At 47.7% G+C, this 22,872-nt stretch overlaps 1 protein-coding gene across 3 annotated transcripts in view; it reads right to left on the bottom strand.

Annotated features, from left to right (window-relative positions):
- Nucleotides 1-22,872, bottom strand: part of megf10 (multiple EGF-like-domains 10) — a 256,918-nt gene that overhangs the window by 232,796 nt on the left and 1,250 nt on the right. Inside the window, exon 1 of one of the 3 annotated variants that reach the window (XM_072517431.1) lies at nt 14,466-14,735. The exons of 1 other annotated variant lie outside the window; for it this stretch is intronic. Coding sequence is in view for 1 of the 2 variants with exons in the window: in XM_072517428.1 (XP_072373529.1) it covers nt 14,497-14,505 (9 nt within the window). In the remaining variant the exon portion in view is untranslated. Of the gene's footprint in view, nt 1-14,465; nt 14,736-22,872 lie in introns of those variants that run through there. One more of the 3 variants, XM_072517428.1, reaches the window with a different exon arrangement.

The raw sequence follows: 22,872 nt of genomic DNA on the forward strand, positions 1-22,872 counted from the left end.
ACTCCCTGTGTTAGCGCAATCCACATTCTCACCACTCTCTGTGTTAACACGATCCACATTCTCATCACTCCCTGTGTTAACACGATCCACATTCTCACGATTCCCTGTTAGCGCAATCCACATTCTCACCACTCTCTGTGTTAACACGATCCACATTCTCACCACTCCCTGTTAGTGCGATCCACATTCTCACCACTCCCTGTGTTAACACGATCCACATTCTCACCACTCCGTGTTAGCGTGATCCACATTCTCACCACTCCCTGTGTTAACACAATCCACATTCTCACCACTCTCTGTGTTAACACGATCCACATTCTCACCACTCTCTGTGTTAGCGCGATCCACATTCTCACCACTCCCTGTGTTAACACGATCCACATTCTCACCACTCTCTGTGTTCTCACAATCCACATTCTCACCACTCCCTGTGTTAACACGATCCACATTCTCACCACTCCCGGCGTTAGCGCGATCCACATTCTCACCACTCTCTGTGTGAACACAATCCACATTCTCACCACTTCCTGTGTTAGCGCCATCCACATTCTCACCACTCTCTGTGTTAACACGATCCACATTCTCACGACTCCCTGTTAGTGCGATCCATATTCTCACCACTCCCTGTGTTAACACAATCCACATTCTCACCACTCTCTGTGTTAGCGCCATCCACATTCTCACCACTCCCTGTGTTAACACGATCCACATTCTCACCTCTCCTTGTGTTAACACGATCCACATTCTCACCACTCCCTGTGTTAACACGATCCACATTCTCACCACTCGCTGTTAGTGCGATCCACATTCTCACCACTCCCTGTGTTAACACGATCCAAGTTCTCACCACTCCCTGTGTTAACACGATCCACATTCTCACTACCTCCTGTGTTAGCGCCATCCATATTCCCACCACTCCGTGTTAACACAATCCACAGTCTCACCACTCCTTGTGTTAACACGATCCACATTCTCACCACTCCCTGTGTTAACACGATCCACATTCTCACTACCTCCTGTGTTAGCGCCATCCACATTCTCACCACTCCCTGTGTTAACACAATCCACATTCTCACCACTCCCTGTGTTAACACGATCCACATTCTCACCACTCGCTGTTAGTGCGATCCACATTCTCACCACTCCGTGTTAACGCGATCCACATTCTCACCACTCCCTGTGTTAACACGACCCACATTCTCACTACCTCCTGTGTTAGCGCCATCCACATTCTCACCACTCCCTGTGTTAACACCCTCCACATTCTCACCACTCGCTGTTAGTGCGATCCACATTCTCACCACTCCCTGTGTTAACACGATCCACATTCTCACCACTCCGTGTTAACACGATCCACATTCTCACCACTCGCTGTTAGTGCGATCCACATTCTCACCACTCCCTGTGTTCACACGATCCACATTCTCATCACTCCCTGTGTTAGCGCCATGCACATTCTCACCACTCTCTGTGTTAACACGATCCACATTTTCACCACTCCCTGTGCTAACACGATGCGCATTCTCACCATTCTCTGTGCTAACACGATCCACATTCTCATCACTCCCTGTGTTAGTGCCATGCACATTCTCACCACTCCCTGTGTTAACACGACCCACATTTTCACCACTCCCTGTGCTAACACGATGCGCATTCTCACCATTCTCTGTGCTAACACGATCCACATTCTCATCACTCCCTGTGTTAACATGATCCACATTCTCACCAGTCCCTGTGTTAGCATGATCCACATTCTCACCACTCCCTGTTAGCGCGATCCACATTCTCACCACTCCCTGTTAGCGCGATCCACATTCTCACCACTCCTTGTGTTAGCGCCATCCACATTCTCACCACTCCCTGTGTTAGGGCCATCCACATTCTCACCACTCCCTGTGTGAACACAATCCACATTCTCACCACTCCCTGTATTAACACGATCCACATTCTCACCACTCTCTTTGTGAGCACAATCCACATTCTCACCACTCTCTTTGTGAGCACAATCCACATTCTCACCACTCCCTGTGTTAACATGATCCACATTCTCACCACTCCCTGTGTTAACACGATCCACATTCTCACCACTCTCTGTGTTAACACAATCCACATTCTCACCACTCCCTGTGTTAGCGCCATCCACATTCTCACCACTCCCTGTGTTAACACGATCCACATTCTCACCACTCTCTGTGTTAACACGATCCACATTCTCACCACTCCCTGTGTTAGCGCGATCCACATTCTCACCACTCCCTGTGTTAACACGATCCACATTCTCACCACTCCCTGTGCTAGCACCATCCACATTCTCACCACTCCCTGTGTTAGCACCATCCACATTCTCACTACTCCCTGTGTGAACACAATCCACATTCTCACCGCTCCCCGTGTTAACACGATCCACATTCTCACCGCTCCCTGTGTTAGCACCATCCACATTCTCACCACTCCCTGAGTTAACACGATCCACATTCTCACCACTCCCTGTCTTAACACAATCCACATTCTCACCACTCCCTGTGTTAACACGATCCACATTCTCACCACTCCCTGTGTTAACACGATCCACATTCTCACCACTCCCTGTGTTAACACGATCCACATTCTCACCACTCTCTGTGTTAACACGATCCACATTCTCACCACTCCCTGTGTTAGCGCCGTCCACATTCTCACCACTCTCTGTGTTAACACGATCCACATTCTCACGACTCCCTGTTAGTGCGATCCATATTCACACCACTCCCTGTGTTAACACAATCGACATTCTCACCACTCCCTGTGTTAACACGATCCACATTCTCACCTCTCCTTGTGTTAACACGATCCACATTCTCACCACTCTCTGTGCTAACACAATCCGCTTTCTCACCACTCTCTGTGCTAACACGATCCACATTCTCACCATTCCCTGTGTTAGCGCATTCCACATTCTCACCACTCCCTGTGCTAACACAATCCGCTTTATCACCACTCTCTGTGCTAACATGATCCACATTCTCACCATTCCCTGTGTTAGCGCCATCCACATTCTCACCACTCTCTGTGTTAACACGATCCACATTCTCACCACTCCCTGTGTTAGCGCCATCCACATTCTCACCACTCTGTGTTAGCGCCATCCACATTCTCACCACTCCCTGTGTTAGCGGCATCCACATTCTCACCACTCCCTGTGTTAGCGCAATCCACATTCTCACCGCTCCCTGTGCTAACACAATCCGCTTTAATCACCACTCTCTGTGCTAACACGATCCACATTCTCACCATTCCCTGTGTTAGCGCCATCCACATTCTCACCACTCCCTGTGTTAACACTATCGACATTCTCACCTCTCCTTGTGTTAAAACGATCCACATTCTCACCTCTCCTTGTGTTAACACGATCCACATTCTCACCACTCTCTGTGCTAACACAATCCGCTTTCTCACCACTCTCTGTGCTAACACAATCCGCTTTCTCACCACTCTCTGTGCTAACACGATCCACATCCTCACCACTCTCTGTGTTAGCGCGATCCACATTCTCACCACTCTCCGTGTTAACATGATCCACATTCTCACCACTCTCTGTGTTAGCACTATCCACATTGTCACCACTCCCTGTGTTAACACGATCCACATTCTCACCACTCCCTGTGTTAACACGATCCACATTCTCACCACTCCCTGTGTTAGCACCATCCACATTCTCACTACTCCCTGTGTGAACACAATCCACATTCTCACCACTCCCCGTGTTAACACGATCCACATTCTCACCGCTCCCTGTGTTAGCACCATCCACATTCTCACCACTCCGTGTTAACACGATCCACATTCTCACCACTCCCTGTCTTAACACGATCCACATTCTCACCACTCACTGTGTTAGCGCGATCCACATTCTCACCACTCTCTTTGTGAGCACAATCCACATTCTCACCACTCTCTTTGTGAGCACAATCCACATTCTCACCACTCCCTGTGTTAACACGATCCACATTCTCACCACTCCCTGTGTTAACACGATCCACATTCTCACCACTCTCTGTGTGAACACAATCCACATTCTCACCACTCCCTGTGTTAGCGCCATCCACATTCTCACCACTCCCTGTGTTAACACGATCCACATTCTCACCACTCTCTGTGTTAACACGATCCACATTCTCACCACTCCCTGTGTTAGCGCCGTCCACATTCTCACCACTCTCTGTGTTAACACGATCCACATTCTCACGACTCCCTGTTAGTACGATCCATATTCTCACCACTCCCTGTGTTAACACAATCGACATTCTCACCACTCCCTGTGTTTCTTTGTTCTTTTGGAAGATTGTAGTTTAGTCGGGCAGTATGGTCGGCACGGACTTGGAGGGCCGAAGGGCCTGTTCCTGTGCTGTACAGTTCTTTGTTCTTTGTTTGTTGTTAACACGATCCGCTTTCTCACCACTCTCTGTGCTAACACGATCCATATTCTCACCACTCTCTGTGTTAGCGCAATCCACATTCTCACCACTCCCTGTGTTAACACGATCCACATTCTCACCACTCCCTTTGTTAACACGATTCACATTCTCACCACTCTCCGTGTTAGCGCAATCCACATTCTCACCACTCCCTGTGTTAAGAAGCTTCTCCTGATTTCCCTCTTATAATAATAATATAATAATCTTTATTATCACAAGTAGGCTTACATTAACACTGCAATGAAGTTAAAACATAGAACATAGAACATAGAAAAGTACAGTACAGAACAGGCCCTTCGGCCCACGATGTTGTGCCGAACTATTGTCCTAGGTTAAGAAAAATTAATCTACACCCCATCATTCTACCCTAATCCATGTACCTAACCAATAGCCGCTTGAAGGTCCCTAATGTTTCCGACTCAACTACTTCCACAGGCAGTGCATTCCATGCCCCCACTACTCTCTGGGTAAAGAACCTACCTCTGATATCCCTCCTATATCTTCCACCATTCATCTTAAATTTATGTCCCCTTGTAATGGTTTGTCCCACCCGGGAAAATGTCTCGGACTGTCTCCTCTATCTATTCCCCTGATCGTCTTATAAACCTTTATCAAGTCGCCCCTCATCCTTCTCCGTTCTAATGAGAAAAGGCCTAGCACCCTCAACTTTTCCTTGCAAGACCTACTCTCCATTCCAGGCAACATCCTGATAAATCTCCTTTGCACCTTTTCCAAGCTTCCACATCCTTCCTAAAATGAGGCGACCAGAACTGCACACAGTACTCCAAATGTGGCCTTACCAAGGTTTTGTACAGCTGCATCATCACCTCACGGCTCTTAAATTCAATCCGTCTGCTAATGAACGCGAGCACACCATAGGCCTTCTTCACAGCTCTATCCACTTGAGTGGCAACTTTCAAAGATCTATGAACATAAACCCCAAGATCTCTCTACTCCTCCACATTGGCAAGGTACTGTGTAACAGCCCCTAATTATTAGTGAGCATCTTATATTGATAGCTCCTAGATTTGACACCTACATAAGTGGAAACACCTTCTCTGCCTCTAACCTATTTAGTCCTTTAATCATTTGGACGATCTCTATCTGGCCAGCTGTCAGCCTTCTCCTTTCTAGAGTAACAACTTGTTCAGTTTTTCCAGAGAATTATAATTTCTCAGTGTTCGTACCATTCTTACATCAGGAGTCATCGAATGATATAACACAGAAAGAAGCCACTTGTTCCGTCTTTACTATCTTTACTCACGGATAAGACCGAGGGCTGGATTCTCCGTTTCAGCAGCTTAGTGCCGGGGCCAACAAAGAATGTGAGGTCTCTTACAACCCAAAAATCGGAGTCAACCCCTCATCGATTCCGGGACCAGTGAGAGGATAGCACCTGAGCCGGGTGAAACTCCCGCCTCCCATGCCAAAAACGGAGGGAGAATGGCCGAGTCCCGGGCCGGCATGCGCACGGCTGATGACCTGCAGCGGTCGCGCCGTACAACATGGTGCCGGCCTTGCGCGGACCCGACGCACCACCTGCGACCCCACAGCCCAACCCCCTGGCCACCCCCCCAGCCCTCGCGGAAGCCCCTCCCGGCCAGCGGCACGGGTCCCGGCCGGGTGTGGCGGCGCTGGACACAGTCCGCAGCCGCCACGCCGGGTTCCCGCACGGCTGAGACCACACGGCTGTCCCGCGCCGTCGGGAACTCGGCCCATCGGGGATGGAGCATCGCGGGAGGGCCGGATGATGACGCGCCAACACCGTTGCCATGGCGCACGGCGCACAACGCGATGACGCCATTTCCGAGGGGGTGGAGCATGGCTGACTGGTGTCAAAACGGCACCGGCCCCGATTTCGGTGTCGGAGCCCATTCGCCGCTCGATTGCAGAACGCGAGTTCGGCATCAGGCAATGGAGAAGCCACCCCTGAAATTGTTTTTCCCCCTAAACACTTTTAAATGCACTCACAATTTTAGAAAAGTGATTCATACGCTAAAGGGAAGCTGTTCCCCCTCATAGTCTAACAATAAACAATTTGTTAGCATGTCTGGGCAATCAAAAATACCTCACATCCATTCTGATGGAGAGCTCTTTGATCTCCATCTACCTATGGAGAGACACGGACACATCTCTTCGATATGGAGAATGGCTATCATGTCTGCCAAGGAGGGAGCTGTGAAAGCTGTAGCTAAAGTGTGGCAAGGCCAAACATAGTCACCGTTATTTATACACGAAAAATCAGCAGCCAATTTTCACACAGGAAGATCCCAGCGATGTCAAGCCTGTAAATGATTAGTCAGTCTGGCTTCTTGGGGCTTTTGGGTGAGGGGTAAATATCAGCTCCATTACCATTGGACTCAGTGCCGAGAGGGAGGACATATTGTTTAACTCAAGGTCGAGAACCCAGTGATATGGGGAGGCACAGCACACTCTTATTTTTGTAATACCTGACGATGGATTGCACTGGTTGATCTGATCAGATCATAACTCTTATTCTCCATGTCCATGAACCAGAATATAAAGAGTTTAATCATTCTTATTAAACAATGTCGAGTGTTTGCTCAGCCTGTCTTTTGGAGAGATTGTGACCCAGATCACTACTGTCCCATTCATTGGGTTGGATTGGATTTGTTTATTGTCACGTGTACCGAGGTACAGTGAAAAGTATTTTTCTGCGAGCAGCTCAACAGATCATTAAGTACATGGGACTAAAAGGGAATAAAAGAAAATACATAATAGGGCAACACAATATATACAATGTAACTACATAAGCACTGGCATCGGATGAAGCATACAGGGTGTAGTGTTAATGAGGTCAGTCCATAAGAGGGTCATTTAGGAGTCTGGTGACAGTGGGAAGAAGCTGTTTTTGAGTCTGTTCGTGCGTGTTCTCAGACTTCTGTATCTCCTGCCCGATGGAAGAAGTTGGAAGAGTGAGTAAGCCGGGTGAGAATGGGTCTTTGATTATGCTGCGGCTTTCCCCAGGCAGCGGGAGGTGTAGATGGAGTCAATGGATGGGAGGCAGGTCCGTGTGATGGACTGGGCGGTGTTCACGACTCTCTGAAGTTTCTTGCGGTCCTGGGCCGAGCAGTTGCCATACCAGGCTGTGATGCAGCCAGATAGGACGTTTTCTATGGTGCATCTGTAAAAGTTGGTAAGGGTTAATGTGGACATCCCGAATTTCCTTAGTTTCCTGAGGAAGTATAGGCGCTGCTGTGCTTTCTTGGTGGTCGCGTTGATGTGGGTGGACCAGGACAGATTTTTGGAGATGTGCACCCCTAGGAATTTGAAACTGGGGTTGTTTCATTATACAAGTAGATACAGGATAGGCAGCATGAACTCATATTAAAGTCTATTTATCAGGAGCGACTAAGTCAAATTCACACCCGACAAAAATGTGCAAATTTAATCCACAGTTTGTAGAAATAATTACAAATCCAACATTTTCTGAACTACAATTTGTATGGATTGTGCTGTAGAGCTATTCAATTTATAGTTGTGGACTTCGCTGGCTGGAGCAGTATTTATTGCCCATCCCTAGATGCCTTAGAGAAGGTGGTGACGAGCTGTAATCTTGAACTGCTGCAGTCTCAATGGTGTAGGTACACCCACCGTGCTGTTAGGGAGGCAGATCCAAGATTCTGAGCCAGCAACAGTGAAGGAACGGTCAATATATTTCTAAGTCAGGATGGTGTGTGACTTGGATGGGAACTTGCAGGAGGTGATGTTCCCATGCTGCCCTTGTCCTTCTTGATGGTAGAGGACACGGGTATAGAAGGTGTTGTTGAAGGAGCCTTGGCGAATTCCTGCAGTGCATTTCACAGATGGTACACGCTGCTGCAGCCGTGTAAGCCCAGATGTTCCCTCGATCTTGCTGCAGATGGACACAGACTGCTCCAGTACCCGAGGAGTCACAAATGATCCTGAACATTGTGCAATCATAAACAAACGCGAACATCCCCACATCTGACCTTATATTGGAAGGAAGGTCATTGATGAAGCAGCTGAAGATGGTTGGCCCTCACACACTACCCTGAGGAACTCCTGCAATGATATGCCCAGTGAAGCAGTAGAGGCTCCTTCATTAAATGTTTTTAAGATAAAGATAGATAGTTTTTTGAAGAATAAAGGGATTAAGGGTTATGGTGTTCGGGCCGGAAAGTGGAGCTGAGTCCACAAAGGATCAGCCATGATCTCATTGAATGGTGGAGCAGGCTCGAGGGGCCAGATGGCCGACTCCTGCTCCTAGTTCTTATGTTCTTATATGAGGAGAAGGCAGGAGAATGGGGATGAGAAACATATCAGCCATGATTGAATGGCGGAGCAGACTCGAAGGGCCGAGTGGCCTAATTCTGCTCCTATGTCTTATGGTCCTGGGTCTGAGGTGATTGACCTCCAACAACAAAAAACATCTTCCCTTGTGCCAGGTATGATTCCAACCAGCAGAGCATACTATCCCCCCCACCGCCCCCCCCCCCCCCAACCCCCACCCGCCCCCCCCCCCCCCCCCCCCCCCCCCCACCACCACCAAATTGAGTGTCAGTGAGCAGGTTATTGCTGTATTTGCCATTGACGTTACAACATGTTCACTATAGACTCACATTCAACATTTTCTACAGTTTGTCTGCGACAGTAACGTGCGCCTTACCAAACCTCGTCTTTGCGCTGTTTATTTCAGAATGCACATATTTCATTGGAGCGACATTGTATAAATGTGCAAACTGCAAGAGCAAATTCTCAATTTACATTTGAACAGAAACACATACAGATTTTTACAAAAATGAGCTGGGCGGATAAAAATAACCATAGCAGCTGAGCAGAGCGAGTCAATTACACAAACAAGTCAATGCTTTTGAGATGACTGACTATGCAGGCTGCAGGAATCAGGAGGTTTACGAACAATGGTCACTTTGTGCAGAAGCTTACACTTAGACCCACCTACAGTGTGTCTGGCACCTGCCCTTTTTGTATGGGATGGGGAATGGGATGGCCCCCGGTGATAGGTCTGACAGTAATATTTGACATCAAGTATGTTATTCTACACAGAGTGACGATGCACAAAATAGCCTGGAATTTCTATATTCGTGCGCTTCACGATAGCCTAAAAATCGCATCTGCTTCCTAAACGAACTGTGTTGTTCCATCTTCACTTATCGGATTGCAATGCAATTTCCCATTTGGAATGTTGGACTATGCCGGAATCCACGATTACACGTTGAGTGAGTTTATTCCAAACGGGAAGCGTGCCACTTAGACTTTTCTGGCATAATCTTATTTTAGGTCAGGGACATTTACAGTTTCACAGCATGAGGATGTTCCAAGGCATTTTGCAACCAGAAAAAGAGTACTTTTGGAAATTTCGCCACTGTTGGAATGTAGGACACGAGGCTGCCAATTTGTGCACAGCAAGATTCCAGAAAAAGCAAAATGATAATCACCAGATAACCTGTTTTATTGATGTTGGTTGAGGGGTTAAATATTGGGCACAGGATGTAGCAGAGGAAGCCCCTGTTCTTCTGCGTCTAAATGTGAGAGCTACAGTGTCAGGTCTCATGCAAAAGGCAAACACCTCCAACAGTTCAGTGCTCCCTCGCTACTGGCATGATGTCCTGCTGTGGTCTCTGGAGCAGAAATACTCAAAAGAGTATGTCCGGGAACTAAGGATGTAATGTATTTATAAATATCAAGTTGCAGCCTAAAATTTAAAATAACCATCAGTTTGTTATTTATCTTGAAAGCAAATATAGGCTGGAATTCTACGACCATTCGCTGGCAGGGGGATTCTCTGATCCCGCAGGCAGTGCACCCCAGCCCCGTGGGTTTTCCAGAGGGAGTGGGGTGGCTTCAATGGGAATTCCCATTGACAGCGACAGGAGCAGAGAATCACGACACCAGCGCGCTGCCTCCCGCTGCCGAGAAACACACGGCTAGGAGACTGGAGAATCCCACCCATAGAATCGTCCATCACAGAAGGAAGCCATTCGGCCCATCGTGCCAGTCCCGCTTCTTTGAGAGAGCTATGCAAATAATCCCACTGCCCAATAATCTCCACCTAATGCCCTGCAAATTTCTCCCCTTCCAAAATGCTTTAGAAAGTTACTATTGAGTATGCATTCACAACCCAGCCGGGGCATCGAGTTGAACAATTAGCAAGTCACATTGCAGCTTTATAGAGCCTTAGTTAGGCCGCACTTGGAATGTAGTGTTCAATTCTGGTTGCAACACTACCAGAAGGATGTGGAGGCTTTGGAGAGGGGACAAATGCGGTTTACTAGGATGTTGCCTGGTATGGAGGGCATTAGCTATGAGGAGAGGTGGGATAAACTCGGTTTGTTCTCACTGGAACGACGGAGGTTGAGGGGCGACCTGATAGAGGTCCACAAAATTATGAGTGGCATGGACAGAGTGGATAGTCAGAGGCTTTTCCCCAGGGCGGAAGAGTCAATTAGGGGGCATAGGTTTAAGGTGCGAGGGTCAAGGCTTAAAGCAGATGTACGAGGCATGTTTTTTTACACAGAGGGTGCTGGGCGCCTGGAACTCGATGCCGGGGCAGGCAGATATGATAGTGACTTTTAAGGGACATCTGGACAAATACGTGAATAGGATGGGAAGAGGGATATGGTCCCGGGAGGAAAGGGGGGTTTAGTTTAGACAGGCAGCATGGTCGGGTGCAGGCTTGGAGGACCAAAGGGCCTGTTCCTGTGCTATAATTTTCTTTGTTCTTTGTTCAAACACCATCCCAAATCAGACCAACTCACTGTGTAAAATAATTTCTCCTATGTTTCCTTCGGGTTCTTTTGCAAATTACCTAAAATCTGTCTGTTACTAACCGCCCTGGAAACATTTCTGCGTATTCAGTACTTGATGATCCATAGTAATATCCATTTCTTGGCCATTGAGAGCACACTTTTTTCAAACAGTATCTTATATAGAAAACCGTCTTTGCACTTTTTCTTTGTAACTGGAAAGATTTTAAATTGGCGAATACCTGCTCAGGGACATTTGTTGTTTACAATATGCGTGAAAGTGGGTTTTAAGGTCACGTTACACTGATTGATGTCCACCAGCCCCCCAGCAGAAACACAGCTGCAAAGCAAAATCTCAACAACTGTTCCACTCAGAAACAAGGGGGTCTCCTGTCTATAATGTGGCTGGTGAAATGTGCCCCTGGCTGGGATTAAAGTAACTGAGCACTGAACATTTATCATAATCCAGGACTGTGCACGGTGTCGCTTTGCAACCCTCCCTTTCAGCCACTGGATACATGTTCTATTGCTGTCCCTCCATACTGTTTGTGATGTTATCTGATTTCAGACTGGAGGAGTCCAGACTTTGTTGCTATCTTTAGATTCCTTTACAATGGACGAGTGTCATGAATAGCTATAATGTGACAGTTCCACCATCTATAGCACCCTTTTATATCAAAGATCAAAAAGACATGACATCATTGAGGATCCAATGCTCATGTTGCTATTCACAAGTTACCACGTTACTTAAAATTAAAGAATCTTGTTTTTTCCACTCTGAGAATCTGGGGCCTCTGACAGATACTTGACCACGACAGTGGGAGAAAGCAAGATGAGTAATGATCTCGGCACAGAGAGCTCACAAGGCTTTGCATGATCACTGCTCCCCTCCTGGTACAACGGAATTTTTACATTCTAGAATGCATTGACACAACCCTCTTTATTAATACTAGAAACTGGAGATCACACAAAAAAAAATCTTTGTTGTCACAAATAGGCTCACATTAACACTGCAATGAAGTTCTGTGAAACTCCCCTCATCGCCACATCCAGGTTCCAGGTTCGATTCCCGGCTTGGGTCACTGTCTGTGCAGAGTCTGCACGTTCTCCCTGTTCTGCATGGGTTTCCTCCGGGTGCTCCTGTTTCCTCCGACAATCTAAAGATGTGAGGGTTGGGTGGCCATGCTAAATTGCCTCTTAGTGTCCAAACAAAAAGGTTAAGTGGCAGTTATCGGGATACGGGGATAGGGTAGATACGTGGGCTTGAGTAGGGTGCTCTTTGTTAGAGCCGGTGCAGATTCGATGGGCCGAATGGCCTCCTTCTGCACTGTAAATTCCATGATTCTTTGATACTCGGTAGTCCGGTAGATGCGAAAGATCCCATGGTGCTGCCGAAGAAGAGCTGAAGGGCTGGGGTGGGGGGGGGGGGGGGGGGGGGGGGGGGGGGGGGGGGTGCTGCTGTTGTCCCCAGTGGCCTACTCAATATTTATCCCTCAACCAACATTATAGAATTCCTAAAATGGAGAAATCCAGATCACCTGCTCATTGTCACTTTGCTGCTTGCTGTGCAACATTTTGTTGCCACCTTGCCTACACCAACTTTGAAACAAGGGCAGATGGACCAGAGGAAAAAGGTTGATTTTTTTGGGTCCCTTTGCTTTCCGAGTTCCTCAGTGTCCGTTAGAAGGAAGAAAAAAAAACCAAGGCCCGAACAGGTCAAACAGCAAAACATCACCATGTCTAACCATAGACTTCTGTGAAGAATGGAAGTTCTTGTGCAATGGATAACTGCAAACAACAAATATCTTTTGGAAATATTTCTGCCATGACGTGAAGCAGAAATAATAACGATTGTTCATAAGTGTTGGCATTTTGCAACCATTCCACAGCACCTGCAGCGAATAATAATCATTTCCAATTATTTTAATTTTTTTTAAAAACACTAGTACTGGTGGCTTGTTCCAAAAGAGTGAATAATTAAAGTCCATTTTAGCAGGACTAATATTCACGCCTGGCAGCTTGCTTCCCATTTTAAGCTCAGTTTGTGTTGCATTGAGGACTTCTAGAGATTGTCACAAATAAAAGTCCTTTCTTAAATTCTGGTCACGGTTCGAATGCGGGCAACTTTCAAAGACTCTCAATGAAGCTTGGAGTGCAGCTTGTTGTTTTTTTTAAAGAAAGTTGTCTTGCATTGAATAAACACAGCCTGTCTGGTCCTGCTGTCAGCAAGAGACAGCTTTGTGTTCACCTGATACACTTAGCTGAGCCCTACACTAGTGACCAGGTTTCCAGGAAAGTTTCTTGGTGATGTCACATGGAAAACAAACTGGCCTCCCAAAACCGATTGCTAATATGTCGACAAATCCATCACCCATTCAGCTCTTATTTTCTAGCTCTGAAACGTGGAAAAAAAGTTAAGCCCCAAACTCTCTGCATTATGTATTTAAAGGAATGAAACTAAAGCAAACTACCTTTATAAAAACTCTGAAAATTTAACAAAAATAAGTTCAAAACACCACCACAAAACATAGGAACAAAAGCAATCTGTCTGTTCAATACTAGGGATTTATCTGGAAAAACTAAGGGGCAAACAGGATTGAATCCAAATCTCAATTAAATTATCTGAAGACTAAAATAAGAGTTACATCTCCAATAATCAATAAACCTTTCAGTTCTTAAATCCTTATTTTTAATAAATTTAGAGTAGCCAATTATTTTTTTTTTCAATTAAGGGGCATTTTAGCGTGGTCAATCCACCTAACCTGCACAATCTTTTTGGGTTGTGGGGGTGAGACCCACGCAGACATGGGGAGAATGTGCAAACTCTACATGGAGAATGACCCAGTGCTGGGATAGAACCATAGTGCTAACCATTGCGCTACCGTACCGCCCAGTTCTTAAATCCTATCTTATGGAAGATACTGCATGTGTATAAAAGCAAAATTTGAATTAAGCAAACAGAGATGAAAGTAGAGTAAGAAGTCTTACAACACCAGGTTAAAGTCCAACAGGTTTGTTTCAAACACTAGTTTTCGGAGCACTGCTCCTTCCTCGGGTGAATGGCCTGTGAATTAGCATGGCCAATCCACCCAACCCTCCTTCCTCCACATCAGAGATGAAAGTGTTCAAGTCCATTGATGCAGCAATTGATGGGCAACATTTCAGAGCTATTCACTGCACATGACCAGAAATCCAAAGCTTTTAAGTAGCTTACAGCTTTAAACAGAGACATTACTTTTGTTATGGATATATGATCAAATACCGTTTCTCCTTTTGTGGTGGACAGACCAAACCTTATTCATTCAGCATCTTCTAGCTTCACGTCGTGTCTAGTCAATGATGTGACTGGTCTGCATGTGATGAATAGTGAAATTTGGAACATTCTCAACTCATCCTTTCCCCTGTTTAGGTGCTTGCAAAACTATAAATGGCGTTTCTGGTCTCTTACTGAATGAACAATTATTTAAGTACCAATGCTACTCAGAAATGACATGGAACTTTGCTTGCTGTTTAATCACATATTGCACGCAGACACACTCGCTACGAGTAGCAAGGCACTTTAAATAAATCTACTGGCCACTTTTAGTTTTGAAAACACCAGCCTCCCTTCAGGCTGCCAAGTTGAGTGTGACCACAACTGCCGTGCATTATCCACCAGCCGTTAATAATGCCTCCTTTGTACTGCCGTCACATGAACAGTCCTAGCGCAATGATTATTTTCACTTCAGGCTCATTGTGCGAGGCAAGCTTTCCCATCGACCAATTCCACCGAGCTTGCTCCAGCGGGATCACTATGACTAAAATGTTTTCACCCCGTGGCATTCAACAGCTCAGCAGAGCATTTTACGGTTTCAAACTCCCTGAGCAGTTTTTGGTTTATTTTGTTTTAAATTTCCCCGTACCAACCTATCCCTGATCAGTTTGAAATGGTCACTCTGCGCATCAACATCTGCATGGGCTAATGATTTTTGTTTCAAAAGGCAACTGCCCCAGTTTGTAAACTTTAAAAAATGTTGCTGAAGCAATACATGGAAAGCAAAAAAGCGACTTACATTTTAAATATATGCCAGTGCACCACGCCAAGTTCAAAATAAAAGAGTTGGTTATTACTGAGTACTTGCTAGTCAAGTGTTAACTAATTTGGTGTGGTACAAAATGACAGGAAAAAATAGCAGTTTTGCAAAGACATTAATTTAAAAAAGTTATTTTTTCATAGAGCACCCCTCCCATTCCACAATTGGGATTAAAAAGGCCTGATGTTAAGCAGTGATTGATGTATCATACCAGTTATCAGTGAGATGTTTCAGAACAGCAGCTCGTCTCAAATGAGAAACCAGAAAGCTGGCAGGCAGCTCAAACCAATTGTTTATCATTTCAAATCATATTCAGCTGTCGCATTCTGTCTGAATGCAGAGCAGTTTCTGCGGTGCAATGCTTGCTCGAACTAACACAAACATCTGAGCCAAGCAGGGCGATATCCTCGTACAACTCCATTCTGGTGAGAAACTGGCTCAGAAGGCACTCAGCCTGTTGCGGTTTCATGGGCATTTTAAAATTCAGAACGGGCTCTTCTTGGTACAACAAGAGAGCAGATGATGCCCATTCGCTTTGCCCAATGTTAAGTTAGCTGCCACAACAGCAGAGCAGGCTTCTTTTAAATTTCTGAGTCTCAGTAGGCCGTCCTCTCACCTTAAGGTCAGAAAGTTATGGCCGACTCCAAAGGGCAGCACAGCGGCACAGTGGTTGGCACTGCAGTCTCATAGCTCCAGGGACCCAGGTTCGATTCCAGCCTCGGGTGGCTGTCTGTGTGGAGTTTGCACTTTCTCCCCGTCGGCGTGGGTTTCCTCCAGGTGCTCCTTTTTTCAAAAATCGAATTTACAGTACAGGAGGCCATTTGGCCCATCGAGTTTGCACGGGCCCTTCGAAAGAGCACGAAGGCCATGCCTCCACCCTATCCCTGCAACCCAGTAATCCCACCTAACCTTTTTTGGACAAGAAGGGCAATTTTATCATGGCCAACCCACCGAACCTGCACATCTTTGGACTTTGGGAGGAAACCAGAGCACCCGGAGGAAACCCACGCAGACACGGGGAGAACGTGCAGACTCTGCACAGGCAGTGACCCAAGTCGGGAATCGAACCTGGGACCCTGGAGCTGTGAAGCACCAGTGCTAAATGCTGTGCCACCGTGCCACCCACTTTCCTCCCACAGTCCAAAGATGTGCAGGTTAGGTGGATTGGCCATGCTAAATTGCCCTTAGTGTCCAAAAGGTTAGGTAGGGTTACTGGGTTACAGTGATAGGGTGGAGGCGTGGGCTTAAGTAAGGTGCTCTTTCCAATGGCTGGTGCAGACTTGAATGGCCGAATGGCCTCCTTCTGCTCTGTAGGGATTCTATGGGATTCTATGACTTGAGCATGTAACCCAGGTTTGCACTCCATTGCATTACTGAGGGAGTTCTGCACTGTCAGCGGTGCTGCCTTTTGGATGCTGTTAATCCAATGCCCAAACTGCCCTCTTAGAGGCAGGCAAAAAAGAAGCCCGGGCACTATTTTGAAGTAGAGCTGAGGGTTTCTACCTGGTGTTCAGGCCAATCTTTATCCCTCAATCAGCAGTATAGAAACAGATTCTCTGGTTATACAAGGAGATGATAGTGTAGCGGTATTGTTACTGGACTAGTAGTCCACAGGCCCAGGCTAATGTCCCCGGGACATGGGTTCAAATCTTACCTTAACTGGAGGAATTAAAATTTGGTTATTCAGTAGGAAAATAAAAGTCTGGAATTGGTGAGAAGTGTAACTGTCTGGATTTGAACATGCGTGAGGAAAGCCCAATGGATACTGAATGCATCTCCTTAACTACTGGTTCACAACATGGTGTCATGGAAGCATCATTGATCATCCTAGAATCCGGTCTGGTTCACTTTAGGGAAGGAAATCTGCCGTCCTTACCCAGGCTGGTCTACATGTGGCTCCAGGGTCGGGATTCTCCCTTCTGGGGATTAAGTCCCCACGCCGGCGGGAAAACCGGCTCCAACCACTCCGGCGTCAACAGCCCCCGAAAGTAAGGAATTCTCCAAAATTTTGGGGGCTAGCTGGATGCCGAAGGGGTTGGCACCACTCCAGCTGGCGCCGAACGGACGGTGCGAGTTCGCACATGCGCGGAACGGCCGCCGCGATCTCGCGCATGCGCAGACCGGCCGACGTATTTCCGCACATGCGCAGGGGGTTCTCTTCTCCGCGCCGGCCCCCGGGCAATATGGTGGAGCCCTACAGGGGTCCGGGTGCAGAGGAAAGAATTGCCCCCACAGAACAAGCCCGCCCGCAGATCGGTGGGCCCCGATCGCGGCCCAGGCCACCATGGGGGCCCCCTGGGGTCGGAGAATCCTGGCCCAAATCACGGTTGACTCTTATCTGCTCTCTGAAATTCCCTCCGCCCTCAACAGGAATTCAGGATGCAGAACAAATGCCGGCCATTCCACATCCCGTGAAAGAATTTTTATAAATCGCATCGCTATTTCTTGGATCTTGCTGTGGATAAATTTGCCGCTGCATTTCCTGACATTGCAACAGCGACTGCACTTCAAAAAGTACTAATTTGGCTGTAAAATCACTTAGGGTGTCCTGGGTTGATGAAGGTTGCTATGGAAATGCAATTCTTTCTCTCCAGTACAGTGCGAGGGGTAGTCACCTGGAATTTACCACACTGCCACTCCAGATTGTGGAGATTGGTGAGCTCAGTTGTTTAGGTGGCAACGGTGTGGTGCTAAGTGATGCCAATGGCATGGGTTCAATCTCTGTGCCAGCTATGATAGCTCAAGGTGACCTACCGCCTTGCCTTGCCCCGTGCTTGATGTGGTAACCCTCAAGCTACGTAACCATGTGTCTCTCTCTAATAGAGAGTGATGCCTACGTCACAAAGATTATGGATAATTACCTTGCTTCAGACGAGTAGGAAATGAATTTTGCATGACCAGATCCCACACCTAAACTACGAAGAATATTCGTGGCCGAGTGAACATTGTGCTTCCGAGAAACACGTGGTCAAGGGACCGGAGAACCTGTTCTCTATTGGCTCATACAATAGTCAGGTGGCCAGTTAAAACTGGAATTCAGTCCCTTGCAGATACTAAGTATTGCTGAAAAAAGAGAAAAGCTGTCAAAGCTTTTCATCTTGGACTCATCAGGACAGACTTGCAAGAATACCAAATCTCAAAGGGGGCAACAATTATACTGCCTAAGAGAGGTTGGCAGAGGTGTTGCCATGGAGAATACCCCAGGGGACAGTTAACTGCCAAGCTTTTGTTTAAATTCAAACCAGGCAAGTCAACTCTGATTTGTAGGGCACCGCCATGAGGAATGAACCAGGGAATGACTGCCCCCTAACCACCCCCCACCAGCTAATCTGTTTTGGTGATGTTGGCCGAGGGATAAATATTGGCTGTTAAAGGGGCTGCTAGAAGCAGCCAACAAAAAGGTACATCTTTCAGTGCAACTCACTTCTGTCCCTCCTGGCTCCATGGTGCTATTACAGCTCCTGCCTGCCCATGACAGGCACCATCGATCCTACCCTCTGCCCCACCCCTCCCCAAACTCCAGATCTACATCTGGGTCGCGAGGATCACAGCCAGAATTGGTCAACTAGCTCTGGGACATTTGACAATGGCACCAGCTCGCTGGAATTATGCTGAGAAAGCCCAAGGCCCAATTTTGGACACACCTCCCTGTACAACACATGCTTACCATTCCAGCCTGAAAACAGATAGAAATCTTGCAAAGGTGATGGTGAGCCTTCTTTTGGAGAGCTGTGGTCCATCTAGTGTAGGAACTCCATCAGTGCTTTAGGAATCATGATCGGGGATTCTATCAGCCCACGCCGGGCTGGGGAATCGCCGGGCGCGAATCGCGCAACGCTGCCCCGACGCCGGTCCGCCGATTCTCCAGAGAGCGGAGAATCGGCATCATTGCGCCAGCGCAGTCGGCGCGCTGTAGGCCGGGGGCCACGCTACGCGGTCCCCCCCGGCGATTCTCCGCCAGGGATGAGCCGTAAAAACATTCCGAGTCCTGCCAGTGACGTCCATGTGTGGTCTTACCCGGCAGGACCTCGGCGTGCATCCACCTGGGGGCAGCCTAGTTGGGGGGGGGGGGGGGGGTCCGATCCCAGGGGGGCCTGCGCTGTGACTTGGCCCGTGATCGGGGCCGACCGATCGGCGGGCCGGCCTCTCGAGCTGGGGGCCTCTTTTGTTCTGCGCCAGCCCCTGTAGCCCTACGCCATGTTGCGTCAGGGCTGGCGCGGGGGATGGAGCCACCGCACAATTGCGGCAGTCCCACTGCGCATGCGCAAACCCGCGGTGCCCATCTGATGCCGGGATCTGCAGCTGGAGCGGCGTGGGTCGCTCCAGTGCCGTGTTGGCCCCCTGTATGCGGTCAGGATGCTGAGGTCATGTTGACGACATCGAGAAACGCGACGACATTTACAACGTCGTCAACACTTAGCCTCAGGATCAGAGAGTTCCAGGATTCTGACTCACCAACAATGACGACACAGCAGAATGTTGCCAAGTCAGGTTGGTACTTGACTCGGAGGGGAACTTGATGGTGTTCCGACGTATGTTATTCTTGGTGGGGAGGTGTAAAGGGTTTGTCAAAGTATTATGTCTGCTAAGACTTAACAACTGTTAATACTTAAATGGACCTTTGAGCATTTTATAAAGATATGTATGACTTTAGGTTGAGCATAATTGTGCACTTTCCTTCTCGTACTCAATTCTTTTCATGTGAAATATCCATTCTTTCCGTGAGACAATATTCTTAGCGCGCGACCTAACTGAATCGTAACAGAGTCCAGGGACGAGCATGTTTAGCCGGGTGTATCCCAGCACGCGCAGTACCGAGAACAAGCACACTTGTTCGATTCGGGGCCTCAGCGGGGAACTTCCTAACGAGGCCGCACATAGTCCTGTTTCCTGCACCGAGGAGCTCTCGACCCCCCTGACGGAACTCCCGAACCCCCCAAAGCCCCAACTCACCTATAAGGGGGTCCCACACCCACCCACACATACCCATGCAGGACACCCCTGGGTCCAATCACCGACACAGGGGAAATGTCAACCTAGCACCCTGGTAGTGCCCCACCAGCTGGCAGTGCCACCTGGGCATCTTGGGAGTGCCAGGATGGCACCCAGGTGGCACTGCTGGGTGCCAGTGCCAGGGTGCCCAGGTGGCACCAACAGTGCCATGGTGCTTCCCTGCCCGCTGGCAAGCCCCTTGGGGCCTCCGATCCACTGGGAGATCCACACGAGTGCCATTTCATCTGGTCCCCGTTCTTGGAGACCTGCACTGAATGGCGTTCGCCTGTGGTGTCCGAGACGAAGGAGATAGATCCCAGGGCCTAGGTAGATGCATATTAGAGTGAGAGTAGCTGTCTCACTTTAATATGCAAAGTTTCAAAATAGTGATCCCACCCACAATTGGCAGGTTTCAGATTGTGTTAGATCTCACGAGACGTGGCAAGCTTGGTAGATCCCGAAAGAGGGATCTCCCGACATCTACCACACTACCTTCCAGGAGCAACACAGCCGGTAGATCGCGCCCTCTGCCACACAAATATAGATCAATTAATTCTGCCTTTGTAAGCTTTTCTCTTTGCTGTGACTAACTCACATTTACATTTTACTATACCAACAACTTATGTTTATACAGCATCTTTAATTTAGTAAAATGTTCCAAAGCATTTCACAAGAGCAGGGGCATTTGACACCGAGACACATAAGGATATACCGCGATGTGATGAATGATAACTGTACCTTTAATGTCATGATCCCTTTAAGACCGGGTTTGGAACCCTGGGGGACTCTGCCTCTGGCTCCGCCCCTCCCCCAGGGAGCCATACATAAAATAATGTTCAGTGTGCAGTGAGCACACTTCTCGGCAGCTGTCTGGTTCTCTGCTAATTAAAGCCTTTGTATTACCAATCATCTCTCTCCAGTTGTAATTGAGGGTATCTCATGCGACAAGTGGCCAAAGAGTTCAGTTTGAAGAAGCGTCTCAAAAGGAGGAGAATGGGGTAGGGAAACGGAGAGGTTGAGGGAGAGAATTCCAGAGCTAATGGTGTTTGTTTAGCCGAACTAAAACCCACACCTTCATTGAAACACCCAAACACCGTAATCCAAAATATTGTTGGCGGCATTCGCAAACTCTGGTTTTTTTAATATATTTGTATTAAGAATTTTTCAATAACAATATTCTCCACCTTACAAACAACCCCCCCCCCCTCTCCCACCCCCCCCCCCCCCCCCCGTAACAAAGAAAACAAAAAGAACTTGCGTGGCAAGACATGAACATGGCAAGTCAATGAAATACAGAACTTTGTACATTGGATTCCTCCCGTACATGTCAGTTTCCGGATCATTCATGTGCTTTCTTGCTCACATGCCCCCCACTCACCCTAACGTGAAACCTACCAACCCCTGGCTCCTAATTCCTAACTCAATCCCTACCCTAAGTTCAAAGATGTGTGGGTTCGGTGGATTGGCCATGCTAAATTGCTCTCAGTGTCCAAAAAGGTTAAGTGGGGGTTACTGGGTAACGGGGATAGGGTAGATACGTTGGCTTCAATCGGGTGTAAGGGCCGGTGCAGACTCGATGGGCCAAATGGCCTCCTTCTGCACTGTAAATTCTATGAAATCTATGAAATCTAACCTCCACCCATATACCTTACCCTAATCACGACTACAAACCTAACCCTCCCGTTTTCTGCCAACACCTAATCAATTCCATCACCGTAAAGTCCAACTCTTAGCCCAGCTTCAAAACTTAGTGCAAACCCAACCATTAACCCTAACCCAAACCACTAACACAAGGCCCAAACCCAACCATTAACCCTAGCCCAAACCACTAACACAAGGCCCAAACCCAACCATTAACCCTAACCCAAACCACTAACACAAGGCCCAAATCTAATCATTAACCCTAGCCCAAACCACTAACACAAGGCCCAAACCCAACCATTAACCCTAACCCAAACCACTAACACAAGGCCCAAGCCTAACCATTAACCCTAACCCAAACCACTAACACAAGGCCCAAACCCAACCATTAACCCTAACCCAAACCACTAACACAAGGCCCAAGCCTAACCATTAACCCTAGCCCAAACCACTAGCACAAAGCCCAAAACTAATCATTAACCCTAACCCAAACCACTAACACAAGGCCCAAGCCTAACCATTAACCCTAGCCCAAACCACTAGCACAAAGCCCAATACTAATCATTAACCATGGCCAAACCGCTAGCCCAACCATTAATCCTTGCCCAAACCCAATCATAAACCTCCAGCGCAAAGCCCAAAACTAACCATTAACCATGGCCAAACCTCTAACCCAACCCCAACCATTAACCCTAGCCCAAATCCAACCATTAACCCAAGCCCAAACCACTAGGCCAAACCCAACCATTAACCCCAGCCCAAGCCTCTAGCGCAAAGCCCAAACCTGACCATTAACCCTCGCCCAAACTGAACCATTAACCCTCGCCCAAACTGAACCATTAACCTGAGCCCAAACTGAACCATTAACCTGAGCCCAAACCTCTAGCGCAAATCTAAACGTTAACCCTAGCCCAAACCCGACTGTTAACCATAATCATAATCTCTAGCCCAAATCCACCCATT

This window comes from Scyliorhinus torazame, chromosome 9 (assembly GCF_047496885.1).
Source record: "Scyliorhinus torazame isolate Kashiwa2021f chromosome 9, sScyTor2.1, whole genome shotgun sequence".
NCBI lineage: Eukaryota > Metazoa > Chordata > Chondrichthyes > Carcharhiniformes > Scyliorhinidae > Scyliorhinus > Scyliorhinus torazame.